The sequence below is a fragment of the Acanthopagrus latus genome, chromosome 7 (assembly GCF_904848185.1).
Source record: "Acanthopagrus latus isolate v.2019 chromosome 7, fAcaLat1.1, whole genome shotgun sequence".
Lineage (NCBI taxonomy): Eukaryota > Metazoa > Chordata > Actinopteri > Spariformes > Sparidae > Acanthopagrus > Acanthopagrus latus.
Window position 1 is genome coordinate 9123851 of NC_051045.1, and position 18481 is coordinate 9142331.

The following is an 18481-nucleotide window of genomic DNA, read 5'->3' on the forward strand; positions in this document are numbered from 1 at the left end:
AGTTCTTTGAATTATTGATTGTCATCTCCTGCAGTAGGACGAGCTAACATTTGCATAAACAAACGTTAGCTGGCCACGGTGGCTTTCCACTAACTTAAAGGGGGGCCCTTGTGTAACTATTATAAGACAAAGACAACATACAGAAACATTTGCATGGCTATAATAAAACACTGATGACCAAATAACATTTTCTACAAAACTGCCTCAGGTTGCAGGACCTTCTCTCACTCATAATCTCATAATCAAGTTCAAGGTTACTGGGCAGGGCTTTTTTTTATACTAATAACATCCAGTATGCCAATTTATCTAACATGAAGTACGCTATTTTATTCAGTAGCCTGTTAGTAAAATGGTCTAAGTGGAATAAGGTCCAGCAGGAGTCCGGTCTAATGCACTGCTGCTGAACGTTGGCTGCCCTGGTTCAGACAACAGAGCCTTTTTTTTCCCCCATTTTTCTTATTTTGGTTTTGGCCAAGCCAATCTGCAGTGTAAATAAACTGCACTAATCCACAGCTGAAAACAAAATAAAGAATCTGGACTGCTACAGTTTAAAAAGGTGCCTTAGAAAAAGAGGAAGTTAACTGTTCAACAAATATGGAGAATAAACGGCCCCTTCCAGAGAAACATGAAAAAACCTGACTGCTAATGTTCCTTGGAAACAAAACAATCGTCTCCCCCTATCATGAAGGAAACCAGGAGAAACCCCGAGGGTAAACAAGTACACAGTAACCACAACATGACCCAGAGGTTTAAAAAACTCAATCATTTTTTATTAAACTTCTATCTTTATGCAATCTGTATATATAAAAGTTCTAAAGCCATCAGCCTGAGACTAAGACAGACAGTGAGGCGCTCATGTGTTTCAGTTAAGTCCTCATTATTCATTGACCAGCTGGCCTGTGTGATGCAGGCGTGCGTTAACAAAACCGTAAAAACAGGAGATATGAACACTGTGACAGACGAGAAATGGGACCACACGACGACGACGATGTCTCGTGTGGCCGGAGTGATTAGAAGTAGTCCATGGTAAAAACGAGCTTGTGGTCCTTGTTAAGAAGGAGTAAGCAGAATAAATAACGTTAACGTTGGGGTTTGCCCGCAGTTCAGTCTCTCTTTGTGCTCCTCTGAAGAATGACCAGACACTAGCACCAGGCCTGTTTGTTTCCTCTTTTTTTTTTTTTCCTGTTTGGGAAAATGTGGACGCTTGCATGTGAAGGTTTCGTTGAGCCAACGACATTCGCAGCCAAACCCACCGGTGTGCATCGTAATGTGCGCTGCGTGCGTTCCCCTGTTCAAATGTTAAAAAAAAAAAAAATGACTGACTGCAAGTGTAACAACGTCAGGGCGAGGCAGAGTCGTGTATGCATCATAGTGCAGTACATTTTCTGAGTCTGTAAACCATCATTTCATTCATTATTAAACATATATCGACCACGGACGAGGAATATTTTTGATTGATGATTCTGAATATAGCATACTTTTCATTCATTAATATTAATACCACTTTTTCATTTCTCTTAAATACAATATTTTACATGTCAGATTAAATACGGCTTAGTGTGCATGAGTGTGTCTCAGGGGGCGGCCAATGTAGTGGAACGTTGTCGTCCCCACTATGTTTCTCGTGTTCTGTGGCGGAGGGCTGGGCTCTCGACGGAGGAAACGTTTATATTCCACGACACCTCGAAGGACCAAAGCAATAAGGTGTGTGTCTCGGTGTGTTTTCAGTCGCTGTCGCTGGTCTCGCTGCTGGGGTCTCCCTGCACCTTGCTGCGGTGCTGCATGGCACGATGGTAGGCCACCTGCACCGACTTGCGGATGTTGGATTTCCTGCCCTCCAGCATCTTCTCCTTGTCCAGCTCCTGGTCCACACCGAGCGGCACCAGCTTAGAGCGCGGCAGCCACTGCCTGGAAACACACAAGCATATAGACACGTAGTCAACAAACAGTTTACTACTGTACTGCACTTATTTCAACACAAATATCTGTATTCTCTCTTACATTTTCAAAACAGGCTTGTTTTAGTTTTAATCCATTTCACTGGAACTACCGATTATGTTCATTCTGCATCGTGGCCCGCTGCCTTCCCAACATCACGAGTCTGATTTCAACCAACGATGCATACTACAGCTGGACAAAACAATGCAAAAGGCATAACAAGACGGGAACAGAAAAGATTCGAAAGGTGAGAAAAAGACGTGATGAGGCAGAGGATGTGAGGTTCAGGCGGAAATGACCTTCAGAGGAAAACTTTTATACTTTGAGTAAAAGTCAGAGCCTATACTTTTACCTGAATAAAGTTGAGTCAGTGCTTTTTTTTCTTACATAGTATTTGTACTTCTACTTCCGGAACAAACATATGTACTGATGTCAGCTCCACGCATAGTGAATATAACTTGCAGAAAAACATGCAACGAAGGCAGAAACAAATGTCGGGCTGTACTGAATAGGTTAAAGTTTTCAAACTTGATTTATAATGTTGACCTCAAATTCTACACAAATATTTAAATGCAGCAAAGCTTTTTATCTGTTTTTTTTTTTCCAGATTAATATTTGTAGAATTACTTTCCAGTTGTGTTTCCTTAGGATCGTTTCTAACTTATGTGCACCAAATATTTCCAGTGAATCCAGAATGTTTACTGAAAATAGAAACTTGCAATTATTTCCGAAATCCACAATATGTTTTTATCTTATGAAGTAAATCTGCTTCAATCCATATTTGACTGACTTTATTTGATGTATCATTATATTCAAACTGAGGGGGTTTTTTTTGAAGTAACGCCATAAAAGGTGATGACAGACATTCAAAAACCTGTGACTCTGAAATGACTGTGCAAAGAGAGATTGTATCAACATACAGATATGTTGGTAATGCATACGACACCCAAATGTTTCATGAGGAAGAGAGACTATAAGTAAGTTCCTTGTTCTTTAAGTCTGGAGTTTAGACACAATCACTGAAAGCAATTCAACTTCTTAATTTCCTTAAGAATCACACCAGCTGCTGTCATCTCTTTTTTACATTTTTTTTCCCATCTTAGAAGCAATCTTTGAACAGAACTGATTGCACAGTGCATGTTCCCCCCCCTTCTATATGTAAAACCACATTGCCCTATTTCTGCTAAACTTTCTGTCGCCTTGCATTCTGGCACTAGAAGTTTCCTTTGAACTACCGCCGCAGAGCTACCTGTGTGTACACATCCAGTAACACCAGGCGCCTGTTTCGCTTGCGTCTTGTACTTCACTGTATTTTTTCTCTCAATGTCAGCAAGAAAATAAAGAGGAGACAAACACCCGGAATGAGCGACAACACATTGAGTGAACACAAAAAGACGACACAAGATGACCCAAAGCACTGACCAAGTTCTCTTGTTGTCAAAGAACAGCACCAGGAACAGGTGCTCCCTCGCCTCCTGGGTCATTTGCTCCCCTAGTTTCAGCACATCCAAAGGAGGGACAGGGATTGGGACGCCTCGATGGAACACCCCCTCCCTGGGCATCTTTGGGTCAATTATCTGCAGGCAAATGGTGACAAGAGTTGGGTTAGACATGCAATCCTTAACCTGCAGAATGTTCAAATAAAGTAAACAGTTCTTCTAAATGATAAGTTGCCCATGGAAAGTCAAGTCAGTAGAACGTTTCTGGAGCTTCACAGTCAAACAGTGTTGCAGAATCTTCCTACAATTCAACAACAAAAAAACATAAAATGGCCGTGGGATGCCAATTACCCAAGTGTATTAATACAGGGGAACCCTTTGTAAAACAGTTTTCAATAAACACTTTCTTTGTAAATGACTGCAATCTGTTTTTATGTGGCGTCCAAACTTATTTGGAATCGGGGTTGTACTTGTCCATTCATGTCTCACCAGAGCAGGATATGAAGGGTAGCCTCTGCACTTGGCCCACACCAGGTCGAGAGCTTCCAGAGAAGTATAGTCGTCAGAGGTCATCCAGCATCCTGACCTGGACCGGCTACGCACCACTGATGGAATGAGACACAGGAAGACACAGTCAGCATTGTGCAACCTCTCTTCTAGCTAAATAGGCATCATGTACGCAATCAAACAAGAGGTCATTGCAAGATACACCCTTTTTGATCCTGTTTAATATTTGAGATGACATTCTGGTAACAGTAATCTGTTTATGTTAAGAGGAAACTGGGATGGTTGTGGAAGATGCATCTCCAACAAGATGGCTGAGAGCTGGTTTGGGTGGCCAAAACAAATACTGTTGGTTGCTATTTGAGCTGAAAAACATCACAACATTGCAACACTTCATGTCATGCACGCAGAAACCTTTGGTGAAATTGTCCCTTTGTCACAGTTCATTTTCCCTCTATGACAAAGACAACAACCACAACAGCTGCCATGTCTGTGTCTAGTGCTAAAAATGTTGTGCTGTTTAAGCTTGTTTGTTATCATTGTTAGCTGTTACAGCACAGGGAGATGTTAAAGACATTGTAAGTCGCAGATTAACTTGTAAGACGTATCAGTTATTTACATAACTTAAATTCCTATATTATAGATTATGAATTACTTCATTTAATGAGGAGACAATATGAATAAATGTATTATAAATAAATGAATACATTCTAAGAGATCCTTGGCGTGGGTGTAAAAAAAGAATAACTATAGCACCGTGATATGTGAAAGTCACACATAACTCACAAAAGGCACCAACTCAAATATTATCAGATCAAATACATTAATGATCATACTGGTTTCATTACTGACACAAAGACATGACAGCTCGCCGTCACTGAAGTGCCAGGACATTAAGATAAAAATCGTTCTGAGAAGTCACCCACTAGCTACATAAATAGAAACTAATCATTTACACAGTGACAAATGGGAGGCGTGTGTGTGCGCGTGTGGCTTTGAGTGTGTGAAAACGTGCTTACAATGTGAAACGCTCCGTGATCCCCCGACGGAGTACGAATCATTTTCGGTGCCCGACGTCTCCTCGCTGCTGTCCTCCTGGAAGGCAGAGCGAGAGAACGACGCCTTCCCTCTGCCCTGCTTAGAGGGGGTCGTGCTGAAAAAGAAGGGGGAGACAGGACCTTAAAGATACAAATGACTGTATAACAAGTGTTTATCAGACAGACAGCTCAAAGCTGTCATCAGCTACTGATGTTAACGCTGCTGAATGCAGCTCATGACGCTTCACTGGATGCTTTCAAACTGCTGTGTTAAACAAGAGTGTTGCAGATCTTAATCCCATGTGGTTTTATACTTGTATCTGTTTATTTATACTAAATATGTTATGTTATTAACTGTTTAAAAGTCATAATACTTTCGAGATGACTACCTAGGAGTTCAAAGTTTGGGTCTTTGATCTCTTGAGAATCTCATACCATAAGCTTAGCGTGAAGAAATCAGGAGTCCCATGGGGAAAAAAGCGAGCCTGGTTCACTTCAAAGCTGCTCTTTAAATGCTAAAACAAGCTGCAGTTTCACAGGATGAGAGATGTTTCTCAGCTGGGTGCAGTGACTTCCGGGAGTCACTGCTGGCCTCCTGGCAACCTCACAGTGATTACAAAACTCCAGGAAGCCACCTCAAAGCAATTACGCATATTTTGCAATACACATCATTTTTAAGGTTGAATCGGCGGATAAGATCACCCTAAAATGGAAATTCAGTCATGGTCTACTCACCCTCGTGTTGATGGAGAAGATTTGTAGTCCACAAAACATTTCTGGAGCTTCACAGCGAATCAGCGTCGTAGCAATCTCCTAAACAACTGAAGTAGATGGGGACTTGTTTTAAAATGTAAAATAACAACTTTAGAAAATACACAAAATGGCTCCATACACCTTGTCTAGCGGAGATCCCAAATTGATTTGAAAAGACAACATTTACATCTTTGATGCGTGCATCCAGTTCAGACGGGGTGCACGCTTTTAGCTTAGCAGCTACAGTGAAGATTTCAGCTTAAAAAGGGTGCAAGTACTGTCAAATCAATTTGAGATCTTGTATGGAGCCATTTTATATTTATTTTCTGTTGTTTTTTTTACTTTTTTAAACAAGTACCCATCTACGCTACTATTTATATAGGAAATGATGCAGTGCTGTTTTGCTGTGAGGCTCCAGAAATGTTTTGCAGACAATAAAACCTCATCAGACAGGGTGTGTGGGTGAGATGACTAAATGTTCGGATGAAAAAAAATATTCTTTAATTGTTTTGATAGCCTCTTTGGGGGAGAATAACAAGCTTACAGGCACATTACCCTGTTAAATGCTAATGCTGTATGTCTGTTTTGTCTGCTGGCAGCAACAGCTGGAAAAAGTGAAAAATACAGTAGGTAGGAATAGACCATACTTGTAAATCCGTGCTGTTAAACCAAAACAATGAGCTAGTTAAAGGAAGCCAAAAGGTTCAGTAAAACTGCAGAGACATTTGCCAAGTTAGGCAAGTTAGTTATTGAAAGTAATTTGATAGCCTTTTGATTCTTGGGTGAAAGGAAAAAAAACTGGGTAAGAGGAGCTGACTGCTCTGTATCTAATGAAACATCCTGTATATTTGCGCACTAATCACCTGGTCCTGTCAGAAGCGGCACTGCTGCTACTGCTGGTCGTGGACTCCGAGTCTGAGCTGGAACGAGGGAGACGAGACTCACTTCTGTAAACGCGGAAGCTCTCTGTTACTGGCTGGTTTCCTCCGTCAAAACCGTTACTTGGCAACCCTGAGGAAAAGAGAGTGAAGTGAGTGTAAGCCACTCAAGAATTGTAGGCTTATGAGTTTATGAGTGAATGTCTACTGTACCTGGGAGCAGGTCGTCGTTGTCACTGTCGCTGTCAGAGGTGGAGCTGCTGTGGGGGCTGCGGGGCCTCTTCCTCTGCCTGGTTTGTGACAGCAGGGGCAGCTGAGGAGGACCGATGGGGCTTTGGCTCACTCCTGCGCCACCGTAGCCAGCATCCCGGTTCTTAGGGGGGCGTCCTGGCCTTTTAGGGGGTCCAGCCATTTTTTGGTTCTTCTTGGAGAAGAGGACAGATGTCCGACGGCCCACCTCTGGAGCCAGGGCAGACGAGGATACACTCAGATCTTGAGGGAGAGAGAGGTTCAAAGGTTAATTTGACATTATTTTCATCCTGAACATTAATATTATTTTAAATCTTCCTAAACACACCTTTCCCACCAATCTCCTGGCTGCTGCTTTCTCCCCCCTCATCGTGGTGTCCTGCAGAGGACGGATGATGCGGGAGGGAAGAACCCCGGTCTCCTCCTCCAACAGACTCCCGGCCCCCCATACCGGAGCCTCCCTCCCGCTGGTGCGCGAGCTTCCTCTTGATGACGCTGATCTCCTTTCTAAGAGCTTTGGCTCTACGAGACTGACCAATGCTGTGCTTTCCTGAGCTGACCTCCTCGAGACGCATCTGCAGGTAATGCAGCTGCTCCTCCAGCGGCAGCCGTCGCCTGTTCTCCGGCAGGAGCAGGTCTGTGAGGGGCAGGGAGAGAAACACTGTTAAAACAACTTCAAGGAGAACAACCTATAAAAGCCGCTGTTACAGAAACTGTACTGCAGCACAAAAAACACACACTGACTGGTGCTTCAGGGTGTGGATTTCTGGGTATTATTTGTGGTGTAGTTCTTGTGTAATCTTCAATGTCTTCTGTCTGCTGGTATTGTGCCCATATGTGTGAACTACTTTGAACAGTCAAAGAGAAATCTGCCCTTGGGACAGTTTCAGCATGTCTGCAAGATTCGTCAAATTTAATTGGAGGCTGTGCAAAACATAAAATAAATGTTTTTTTCCCTCGTTCCTGTAGTTGAACATTTGAGCTGTGATATGTGCAGAGTTTGACACTAGAGGGCTGTTTTCACATCCACTTAAAGTGTTACATTCCTGAAAAACATCTTGGTGGATCTTCAAGCATGATTTGTGACATCACATATAATTTGCAAGGAAATCCTGTTCCAAATTTCAGCATTCAGCGTTTTAGCCTGACAGATATTCCTGATTTGCAAGTGCGTGTCATTTTAGAACACACTGTATCGTCTCCAAATCCAAGGTACTGTGGCCACAAAATGTTGTTGCATGACCTACAAGTCCACATTTGAAATACTTTGCCTCTCGCCTGCTCTTCCTAACTTAATTTCCATACATGAGAAAAGATGCTTTGCCATAACACACCCAACCAAAGTCAGAGAGGTTCACTTACCATCTTCATTAGAGGACAACAGCCCGTCTTTTTCTCTCTCTCTCTCCCGCTCCCTCTGCCTCTCCCTCTCCCGGAGCCTCTCTCGCTCCCTCTCTCGGTCTCTCTCCTGGTCGCGCTGGCTGTCCGGGCTCGGCTCTCTGGGCAGGTGCATGCCGGTCTCGTAGTCAAAGCCTATCCGCTCTGCTTGTCGCCTGGCGGTTCTTATGACCGCCCCGCCCATCTCCCTGAGGCGCAGGGCGGCGCGGTAGAAGACCGTGTCCTTGGCGTTGTACTTGAGGCAGTTGTTGACAATGAGGCCAAAGTCTGCCTCAAAGGCTTCAAAAGTGAGGTAGCGATGGGACTCCAGCAGGTTCCACATGGTCTGGAAGTCCATTGGTGTGTCAATATGGTCCAGGTAGTCTGGCACCTGGAGTGGAGAGGGCAGAGATCAGGAAGAGGTGTGACCTGCAGGTTCTAGTAAACCTTCGTAGTTGAAAAGTGTGTACAAGGCCTTATAGCCCTATTTGTAGAGGTGATAAAGTTAACCCCAACTACTGTTTCCTGCAGCACATTCACACAGAATAAACACAGTCTGTATTTTACTAGAATTCAATGACATTATCCCCTGGATGTGAAGGCTCCGTATAACATTGATGTTCCAGAGGCAAAGCATCTATTCTTCAGCAGCCACATTTATAAAATAGAGGAGTTGTTTTGCTCACTGTCTGCATGTGTTACAAGCAAAAATACACATTTAGATCAAATTAAAGATACTCTGTGGCTGGCCTCAAATATAAAAACCTTTCATTGGTCCTGGCCCTCTCTGTTATTAACTCACAGTCGTTAACTTCTATTAAACATTTTATGCAGTACAGTAAATTTTCATAATTATTAATTGCATCAATTGAGGTGATATATCATTTAACATGCATTGTATTGTGTATGAAAACAGGACACACAGCTCAAATGAACATGCAAACCTCTTAAATGTGTGTGTGTGTGTGTGTGTGTGTGTGTGTATTCACCTCTGCCAGCGGTACAGGCTCAGTGAAGAAGTTGTTAGTGTCTCTTTCCTGTAACTGCTCCAACGTGCTCCTCAACAACACCAGGAAGGGAGTCAGCTGCATCTCCAGCGCCATCTGCTGAACTTTAATCTGAACACACACAGTGACAGTGTTTTGAAACAATACACACCTGCCGCCTGGAGAAATGTACGTAGAGAAATCTGTGTGGTAAGAACTATGTATGTGCACACAAATTCAACTCAAATATATGGATGCAGCCAGTGTGACTCGATAAGTTGCTGGGAGCTTGTACAGGTTTTATTTTGGCAGTCCACTTGTATAGATCAGAAAAATAGCTAATGAATGCACTTCTGTTGTGCAGCTGATTCTCAACTGGCAGATGTGTCAGAGATCCCCGCCAGCACTTTACCATCCCACCACATCAAACACTTGATCACAACAAAATATTTATTGTTAATTTATTCTATTTTTATTGGAAAAACAGAATACATTTTTAAGGATCAAGAAGACATATCACTGAAATGGCTTTTGAACCTAATTATTGAGGGGGTGTTACATTGCATGCATGGAAGGAAGTCTACACCAATTGTGTCTCACCGTCTCCCTCTTGAGTTTCTCCCTCTTTCGGATGAGCTCCACCAGCAGCCTGGCCCTCTCCAGGTCATGTCGCAGTCTCTGCCACGCCTTCAGCTGCTCCTTTAAAGCCGACTGCTTCTCCTCGCTGTCCCGCTGCGATACCAGTTTGCGCAAACCCAAAAAACATGTTAGACGACTGACTGAAGCAAACGCAGAATCACAGTAACGTACACTGAAAATGAGTTGCTGCATATTTTATCTGACCAATTTACTCTGCTTACTGAAGGGAGTTGTGACGGAGGCTGTGGTGGGAGAGGGTCAATATGTCGTTGTGACTGCAGGTGGGTCTGGAGCCGGCGTAGCAGAGGTACGCCATTTCGACTTTGCCTCTTCAGGGTCCAGTAGCTGTGAAGTCGTTGCATGAACTGACTTTTTCTGGGAACCGTCAAGTTACTGGTGATTTTGCTGAGCCTGGAGAGAAACAAACACTGCTTGAACTCTCGTGGTATGAATGTGTTCCAGCAGGTGAGGATGATTTAAAAACACAGGTATCTAAATCATAATCCTGCTGTTCCTCACTCAGTTTTGTATAAAATGTGCAGTTGCTGGGTACCTGTGGGGAGGTATGCACGGCACAGACACCACAGGCGCAGCAGCTCTCCTCTCGGCTAAGATCTTCCTCGCTCTCTTCATCTTCAGCCTGGACTTGGCCTTCGCTCTCTTGGCTCGCTCGGAGCTCCAGCCTTTTGAGTCATCGTCATGGCCAATGCTGGGCTCGTCATCCTCCTCCAGCTCACCGTCGCTGTGAGACGAACCCATGCTGGCCCCGCCAACTCCCCCCAAAGGTCGGGCTGATCCCGGGGGCGTGTGGATGTCACAGTAAGCAGTCTTGCGGACGCTGAAAGAAGTGCCATTTGCCCCAGTCTCTCTTACAGGCTCCATTTTCATGTAGAGGCCCGCCTGCTGGGCACAGGTGACGTGGAAGGCTGTGTAACAGTTGGCTTTGTGACACTGGATGCAGGCACCGGAACCACGCTGCTTGCAGATGTAGCAGGTGAGCTTCCAGCGTGCGGGAGGAATGTGCTCAATACTATCGATCGGCTCCAGAAAGACTGTGTTAGCAAAGCAGACCTGAGGAAAAGCAGCAAAACTCACTTTAATGCATTGCTCTAATCCAGGGGAGACCTGGACAGCAAAAAAAACAAACAAAAAACTTCATGGTGAGCTGAAGGCGATATAAAAACTCCTATCGTATCGTATGGTTTAGATGCACTGTTTTTTGATCCACAGTTCTGTTACTTGAACAGAAGTCCTGCACAAAGTGTCAACCTGCCTGCCATGCTTAGATAATGAAAAATATCAATACGGTATCCTAAATAATTAAAGAGCATTTTAAATTTGATTGAATAGACTTTCAATGAAAGCTGTGTGCACTACAGGTACACAGAACACGATGCAGGGTTCCTATCGCAGTGTAGATGCCTAAGTGGGCACTGGAGCGTACGTCACCATTTCTCCATTTCGGAGAAGGCAAGACTGGACTGTAATCAAATGGGGGAACTTGCGGTATTTCTGCACAATAGGCATTATAATGTTTTTATTTCTCAATCAAATTCAGATAGTAACATTTACATTCAAGTTCGTATAATCTAATGTAGTCAAAAATGTTTTGTCATCAGTTATTTAGAGTCCAGATTCTCAAAAGAGGTGTGTGTATATGGACGCCAGGCTTACAGATTTTAAGTAACTGGAAATAAAAGTTTCTTGTATTTTGTGTAGCTAAATCATAAATACTGGAATACAAAGTAACTTATTTAAACATTATAGTGTTGTTTATTCATAAAAAAGCAGTTCCCACATTTACTTGTATTTATATACAGGCCAGTCTTGGCAGCGATGTTGTTGTGTCGCGGCAACGAGCTGAAGTAGCTGATGTGGCGTCTACGTATTTATGGCTCTGATCAAGAATGCATGTGAAGGTGTGTACATCTACCTCTGGGATCCAGAGCGCACACACGACGTGCGCCCAGCGTGCGTCGTCCGTCTGTTTGAAAGCTCCTCCCTTGTTGGGACAGAGAGCACAGTCCACGGCTCTGCTTGGCGACTGCAGGCAGCGACGACACAACCACTGGCCCTCTGGGATGTAGGGCACACCGTAGCACTCTTGGTGTACCGCCAAGTTACACATGTCGCAGAACAGGATCACATTGCTGTTCTGACACTCTCCGTCATTACAGATGCAGCAGACAGCATCTTCATCGATCAGGGTGCTGGGGTCTGCCTGAGAGAGAGATCAGAGTTGGATACGTTCTATGCATGTTTCACAGTTAAAATATTATTTTTCATTCAGTTTGGAAAGTTCAGGTACCTTGTTGTGGCTCTCAAAGTAGGACTCCTTCTCTAATCGGTCCATGAGGTACTCAAAGACCTCCTGGGGGATGGGTGTCACACCGTCACGCCGCCGCTTGTCGTTCATGATGTCAAGCCAGATGTAGTCCTCCTCATCAATGTCGTACTCTACCTCCTCATCCAGCTCCTCCACAGACTTATCAATGTACCTGAACACCAGAGTGGTTAGAAGAGATACTGTGTTTATATCATTACATGATAGTGCATGCGTATTAAAGGAGTGTTTTATCTAGGGTATAGGAGAAACTTCAACTTTTCTCTAAAAGAGGAAATAATGTCAGAATAAGGATTCTGAGGTTTAATTCAATTCCTGATTCGTGTTCAACGATAAGCTGTGAAACTACAATCGAGGTTGTGACCAGCTATGTTAATGTGAGCTGCAAATATGTACATAAGCATAACCCTGCAGTGTCATTTTGAATCAACCAGCTTAAAATTGTCAACACAGACCTGTAGTAAGATGATGGGCGAGGAGGAGCATCAGGTCTCTCCTGGTCCAGCTCTCTGAACACCGCCTCAGGGAGCTTGACTGCAGGCCCAGACTGAGTGCTGTGGTGATGAGATGAGCCATCCTTCTTCTTCTCTTTACTCTTATGCTTCCCAGACTTTGGAGTGGATTTGCCCCCATTAGAAGAAGGGATATCTTGGCGATCCTTGCCACTTCCTCCCACCTCGCTGCCTCCGCCTCCACCATCGCTGCCGTTACACACTCCTCCGCCACTGCCACCTGTACCAGATGGCGGAGCATCCTCCGCATCGCTGTCCTCCTCCGACACCACATCAATGTTATCAAAGATGCTGATGCGGTGGATCCGTCCTTGGATCTCCAGCTCCACCATGCGCTGAGCCTGGGCATAAGTCATTGTCTCTCTGCCCGGGGAGTGAGAGCGTTCTGACCGGTTAGGGCTGCCAGGTGTATTCCCCCCATGCCCCAGTCCTCCACCTCCATTACCCCCACCATCGTCCGTATCCCCTGACCCAGCCAATGACGCGCGGGGAGGCCGTCCCTTTCTCTTCTTCTGGGGTAAGGCCTGCGCAGGAGTTGGGTTGTCGTGGTCATAGTGGTAAAGGTGATACTCGATGCCACTGTAGCTCTTGTAGACCTTACGGCAAGTCTCCACAGGGCACTCATATGGGGGCTTGGTGGCCCGCAGATTGTGACAGAATGTCTTTACATCAAAGTCCAGCCCCATCGTGCCACTGCTGGGACAGATGCTGTTCAGGTTTACATCTGGCAGAGGGAAAACACAAAGGAAGACGATTCCAGATATTCATTTGTGATTGTTATGTGTTCAGAACATAATACATTATTAAACACTAGCTAATGTAATTACATTGCAGTAGTTAGAGACTCCAGTCTAGACAAGTCGTGCCTGCACAATGTGCACCTGTTATGGTGCAGTCACGTGACCATGCCCCCCCATTCCCACTGGCAAAACACATTGTTGTTATGTTTTCCAATAACAGGTGCAGTTTAGCTCAATATGTTTGCTTCACTTCCTCGCTAACTACAGTTGTATTCTCTTAGCATGCAGTTAAACAAACGGCACAACAGTGAGTCAATCTGACGACAGTGATGTCAAGCTTGTACACAGCCCGTGTGCTCGAACAAAACTGTCTACAGCATCAATGCACAGCACAAAAATGTAGTTGGAAATCCCAGTATGTAGCATCTTTAATCTATTTTAATCCAGCTAACGTTAGCTTTAGCATTTTGCTGAAGCCCCCCCAACCCCAAACAATGAAACATTGCAGCCTGGCGCAATTAGCCAGCAAGCTAACATCAGCTAGCAAACAACACCAGCTCACTCTGCGAACAGCAGAGCCACGGAGAATAAAAGCTAGTTACAACGAGTTAAAGATATTAACTAGTATTACTAACTTGCGTTATTTCTCCACCTCAGCCGACGCTGTGTTTCATTCAGCTCGGTAACGTCAACTAGGTTAGTTTAATTAGCGTGCTAATTTGTAGCAGGGGAGAGGTTAGCTGTACAAAGCGGTGTCTTATTCACGTACCAGAGCATTTTTTAGCGGCATTCACAACACTAAATAAACCGAATCGTGTTCAAAGTTACAAACACTGTGTGGCCATTCAGCTCTCTGCTGTTTCCCTCCACAATGACCTCACCCTGTGAATCCCAGACACTGAGCTGCAGAATTACAGTACACCGTCTGATTTCACGAGGTTACCACACTACTACATCATGTCTGATCAGGTCTACTAATTAATCGAATAGCTAAGATCGATCGGCCAATTAGTCGTCCCTCTCAGTGGTGAAATAGCTCCAGAACGAGCGATACGAGCAACATAGCCAGACATGCTTAATATGCATTAGGGCTTCTTTACTACTTCGTGTTTTCAGGTTCACTGTGGGTTCAGATGGAACAGTAAGATTACCGTTAATTTACAAGAGCCTTAACCGTCAAAATGTGACCCAATTATCAACGTAAACAAAGCATTCAACCGTTAATCGCCACAGATCTGGACTAAGGTTATAAACACTTACTACTCCACGTTCCTCAAGACTGCGTGCTTCCGAAACCTCAAGCCAGATCAGATCGGGAGGGCTGCAGATCGAGTTTAATTCATTAACATAATCCCAGATGAGGCCACGGGAAGCGTAGGAACAGTGAGAATGTTTTTATGAAACAGTATAATATCCCGATCATTTCATTGTGTTGGGAATAATTCAGGAACTCGGTTGAACAAAAGGGGCAACCGTTGCTGTAACGTTACGCCGCGGACCGCGGGCCGACACATTCGCCACACAGAGCGGGATCTATTTCTCCGGGTTTGGGTTCAAATGAAGCCCGTTTTTACACTTTAACTGGTATGTTGGAATGATATTCTGTTCTGGAAGTCTTTAAAATAATTAATTTTTGAATTTCTACTCGGACATGCTCGGCCACAGGTTATTTGTGTTGACTGTGGCGAATCTGTGGATGTGTTTCAAAGATGTCGGCCGAGTCGAGCTTGAAAACATCCGTGTCTGGGCTGATCTCACGTCAGATTTACTAATTGATTCTGCAAACTTAAAATCAAATGTATTAATGGAATTAATCCTATTTAAAGGTGCATTATGTAGTTTTCGGGAACTCATTCTAATCAAAATAGAAAGATCTTCATTGACTGATTTTTTAAATTATAATGTATGCATAAACAAGCTAAATAGACAAACTTTTTAAATTTTTCATGACTGAATAAACACATGCCACCTGCCTAGCTTCAAACTGTTTTCTTATTTTCCTCTAAGGACAGCTCATTTGGTCAGTTAATGAACAACTAAATATGACTGAGTTTTTAATTTCACCACATAATATCTACTAAAAATGCAATTGTGAGCTTGAATTGCTTCTCCAAAACCACATAGTGCCCCTTCAATATATATACATACATATAATACTGACTCAATGCTACAGAATGCTTGTAAGAAATCAGACATATACTTTGAATAAAAACCTCCGAAGTAAAATAGAAATAAAGACAACGTTGAAACAAACCATCAAGCACAAAATAATATTTATTTCTCTCTCAACATACAGTCTGTGATTAGAGTGCAGCAGGGTAGGGTGGGGTAATGCAGTGGGACATACAGCAGGCAGAAGCAATCCCACAGTTTGAACACAAGCTTTTTGACAGTCAGAGCACATTCACCAGGGGGCAATGTTGTCTGCAGAGAAGTGAGACAAGCAGAGAAGGAAAAGGGGTCTGAACCGCTCCTCCTCTGTGCAATCCCAGCCCCTCCGCTTCACCACTGCATCCGGATGAACGCGCCAACATTAGTTACTCCCCCGTCTGCTCCCGGTGTGTTAGCAGCAAGGGGGAGGTGGAATGAAACAAAAACAGATACAAGTGACAGAGAACAGAAATCTCTTACTACTGGAAGTATTTCACCAAAGCAGAAGACTCTGCATAATATCCTATAAAAGTCCAATTCAAACCGAATTGATGGAATAATATACATCAACGCAACCCCTCCACTGCCACCGACACCCCTTAAACAGTCAGACAAACAAAATGTACAAATATAAACTACAAGAAAACTGTACAATTCACAGCTTGGCAGGATTGGGGTGCTGAAACCATTCAAATGTGTTGTGGAGATGTGAGATATCTAACCATAGAAGCTCTATTGTTTATCTTTGCTTTGTGGAACGTGAAACGTTGGCCATGCTTGTCAGTGATATAAAAGTACAGGCGGTGACACCCACTTATATACAGTGTAGGAAACTCTTTAACATAGGTTGGAATTAAAGGAGACCATATGTTGTGCAAATCTCCCGCATCAAGTATCATTTGAATTTTGCAATATATATATATATGTATATTACTGGAAACGAAAATAAAAAGAGGCTATCACCAAAAGCAGCCTGGGAAATCATAAATCCACAACATCAAAATTTCAACAAGGCAATAACACTGCTTTGTGAGCGTCTTGTTTGTGTAATTTGAGGAGTTTTTTTTTCTCGTACCATCTCATGTGAATCGAATGTTTAACTGTACAGTGGAATCACCTCAGACGATAGCAGCAGCATCAAAAAAGAATAAAAAAAAAAAATCAAGCTTTAAACATCAAATAATTTAAAAGACAACGTCAGACTTAACTGGTGATTGCACAAAAACATTTGACATACAGTGTATGCGGAGTAATAGGAAAGCCAAGTTGAAAGAACATTTAGCAGTAGTGACTTTCGGGTTTTACTGGTGGTTTGTTGTGTTATACTTTGCCAGGGAACGTCTATCTGTTGCTTGGTGATTTGTAACTTTGTTCAGCTTCAACTTTTGAGCTTGCTCCTGTTTGCACACATCAGAGATAAGGCTTGTGGCAAGGCCACGATCAAAGCTTTGTGGAGGGGTTAAATTGCACTTTAAAGCCTCAAGCCTTCACATATGAATTGCTACATTCTGATCCGAACACTACCAGAGGTACATACTGTAGAAAGAGCTATGTACAGTATATATGGCTCTGGACACCGCCTTTCATCTGAGCACAAGGCTACAACACTGACACCACTTGTGCTGCCCAACGCATTCGCCCTAAAAAGAGGCCGTGTCCGACTGAACCATTTGACCTGAAAGAGTGGATTTTGGCTGCTGGCATAATGTTTTATTTTTTTCCTCCTTCTCTCATCAGTCGTACATTAACCATTTTTTTCTGCAAGGCAACGGTACATCTCACCACTATGGCATTCCATCTGTCACAGGGGTGGAAAGTAAACAAGGGTTAAAACATGATTTTATTGTTTAAATAAGAGCATATACTGTGTTAATAGTGCAGTACTACAAGGGCATTCATATGTAAACCGAAAACAAAAGTGTCTGTAATGCATTTAAAAAAAAAGAGAGACTGCACTCAAGCTTTAAATAAAAATAACTTGGATGCAGACATGCTTTGTTTCACAGAAGAAGAAAAAAAATCTATAAATCAATTATCAAGGCACTACATTTCTTCAAACAATTCATCATAAATACTGTCCTGTTCATGTATCTCAAACCACTTGTATTTGGATTCCAATGTAGTGTTTAACGTGTATTTAACACAGAGAAAGGCGATGTGAAAACTGCATTAATAAAGAATAAAGTGAAATATGTTTTTTCGTGACCGCAGACAAAATGTCTTGTATGGCTGAGTTTAGTCAAGACCAAAGCCAAAAAGCATTAGGTATCCCATACATACGCAACATGTACTGTATAGCATACACACATACGTTCACGCACACACACCCAAACACACACGTACACATTGAACTACAGATATAGGTGTTGTATAAAGACTATCAACACTCGCATCATGTTATTTACAACATCAGAATATGTACATGTGTGGCTCTGGCGATCCAGAACAGAGTGGAGTTGGGCCATCCTGCTCACACACACTAAACAAATTTTAGTTGGCAGATTAGGTAGTCCTAGTGGTTTTCGGACAGGGGCCATTCTCTGGGTCATGCATGACCAGAGGGTAGGCTTTGATCCCCGCGTTTGCCATTGTGGCATAGGGCATCATTCGCGCAGCACCAAGCAGGCCTACAGGACCCACGGACCCTACGGGACTAGGCATGCCAGGCCACTGCTGGGAGTAAAGAGGACCAGGAACCATCCCGCCATAGGAGCCTGCTGGAATAAGGTACCCAGGAGGGAGCATTGCTGAGGAGTTGGGAGCTAGGGATGTGGGCAAACCAGGGCCTAAAGCAGCAGTCAGGGGGCAGGAAAGAGGCAGCTGGAACCTGCTCGGACCAACATGGCATTTCATCTGAAACAGAAGGGAGCCGTTGTACAAAGACGTCCACCTCAAAATGTCATAGATCAAATCCGAAAACTGATCCTAATCCTT

At 43.5% G+C, this 18481-nt stretch overlaps 2 protein-coding genes across 15 annotated transcripts in view; both read right to left on the reverse strand.

Annotated features, from left to right (window-relative positions):
• Window positions 1-748: 748 nt before the first annotated feature.
• brpf1 (bromodomain and PHD finger containing, 1) lies at window positions 749-14912 on the reverse strand. Of its 7 annotated transcripts, none has more exons than XM_037104849.1 (16): window positions 14657-14910; window positions 12600-13380; window positions 12109-12298; window positions 11734-12021; window positions 10354-10871; window positions 10022-10211; window positions 9762-9893; window positions 9165-9293; window positions 8161-8566; window positions 7127-7435; window positions 6763-7041; window positions 6535-6682; window positions 4901-5034; window positions 3867-3982; window positions 3361-3515; window positions 749-1908 (listed from the first exon to the last, which is right to left on the reverse strand). In XM_037104849.1, exons 2-16 carry the CDS (start codon window positions 13340-13342, stop codon window positions 1725-1727), a joined length of 3921 nt encoding a protein of 1306 aa, XP_036960744.1. In that variant the 5' UTR covers window positions 13343-13380; window positions 14657-14910; the 3' UTR covers window positions 749-1724. The 7 variants fall into 7 exon arrangements, with proteins under 7 accessions (XP_036960744.1, XP_036960738.1, XP_036960741.1 ...); XM_037104843.1 differs by having other exon boundaries at window positions 9762-9902; window positions 14657-14909; XM_037104846.1 differs by lacking the exon at window positions 14657-14910 and adding an exon at window positions 14278-14501 and having other exon boundaries at window positions 9762-9902.
• A 740-nt stretch (window positions 14913-15652) lies between these two features.
• Window positions 15653-18481, reverse strand: part of LOC119022584 (serine/threonine-protein kinase WNK2-like) — a 46054-nt gene continuing 43225 nt past the window's right edge. For all 8 annotated transcript variants that reach the window (XM_037103596.1, XM_037103597.1, XM_037103594.1 and 5 more), the window contains one exon: window positions 15653-18400. In XM_037103596.1, the coding sequence (XP_036959491.1) occupies window positions 18050-18400 (351 nt within the window). In that variant the 3' untranslated portion in view covers window positions 15653-18049. The remainder of the gene's footprint in view (window positions 18401-18481) is intronic.

Excerpts from the sequence above, each read along its gene's own strand:
- brpf1 (XM_037104843.1), bottom strand. The coding sequence starts at position 13,342 with ATGGGGCTGGACTTTGATGTAAAGACATTCTGTCACAATCTGCGGGCC. Across the intron at positions 12,022-12,108 it reads ACTTTGAGAGCCACAACAAG|GCAGACCCCAGCACCCTGAT; the intron begins GTACCTGAACTT and ends TCTCTCTCTCAG. Across the intron at positions 3,983-4,900 it reads ATCACGGAGCGTTTCACATT|TGGTGCGTAGCCGGTCCAGG; the intron begins GTAAGCACGTTT and ends TCATTCCATCAG.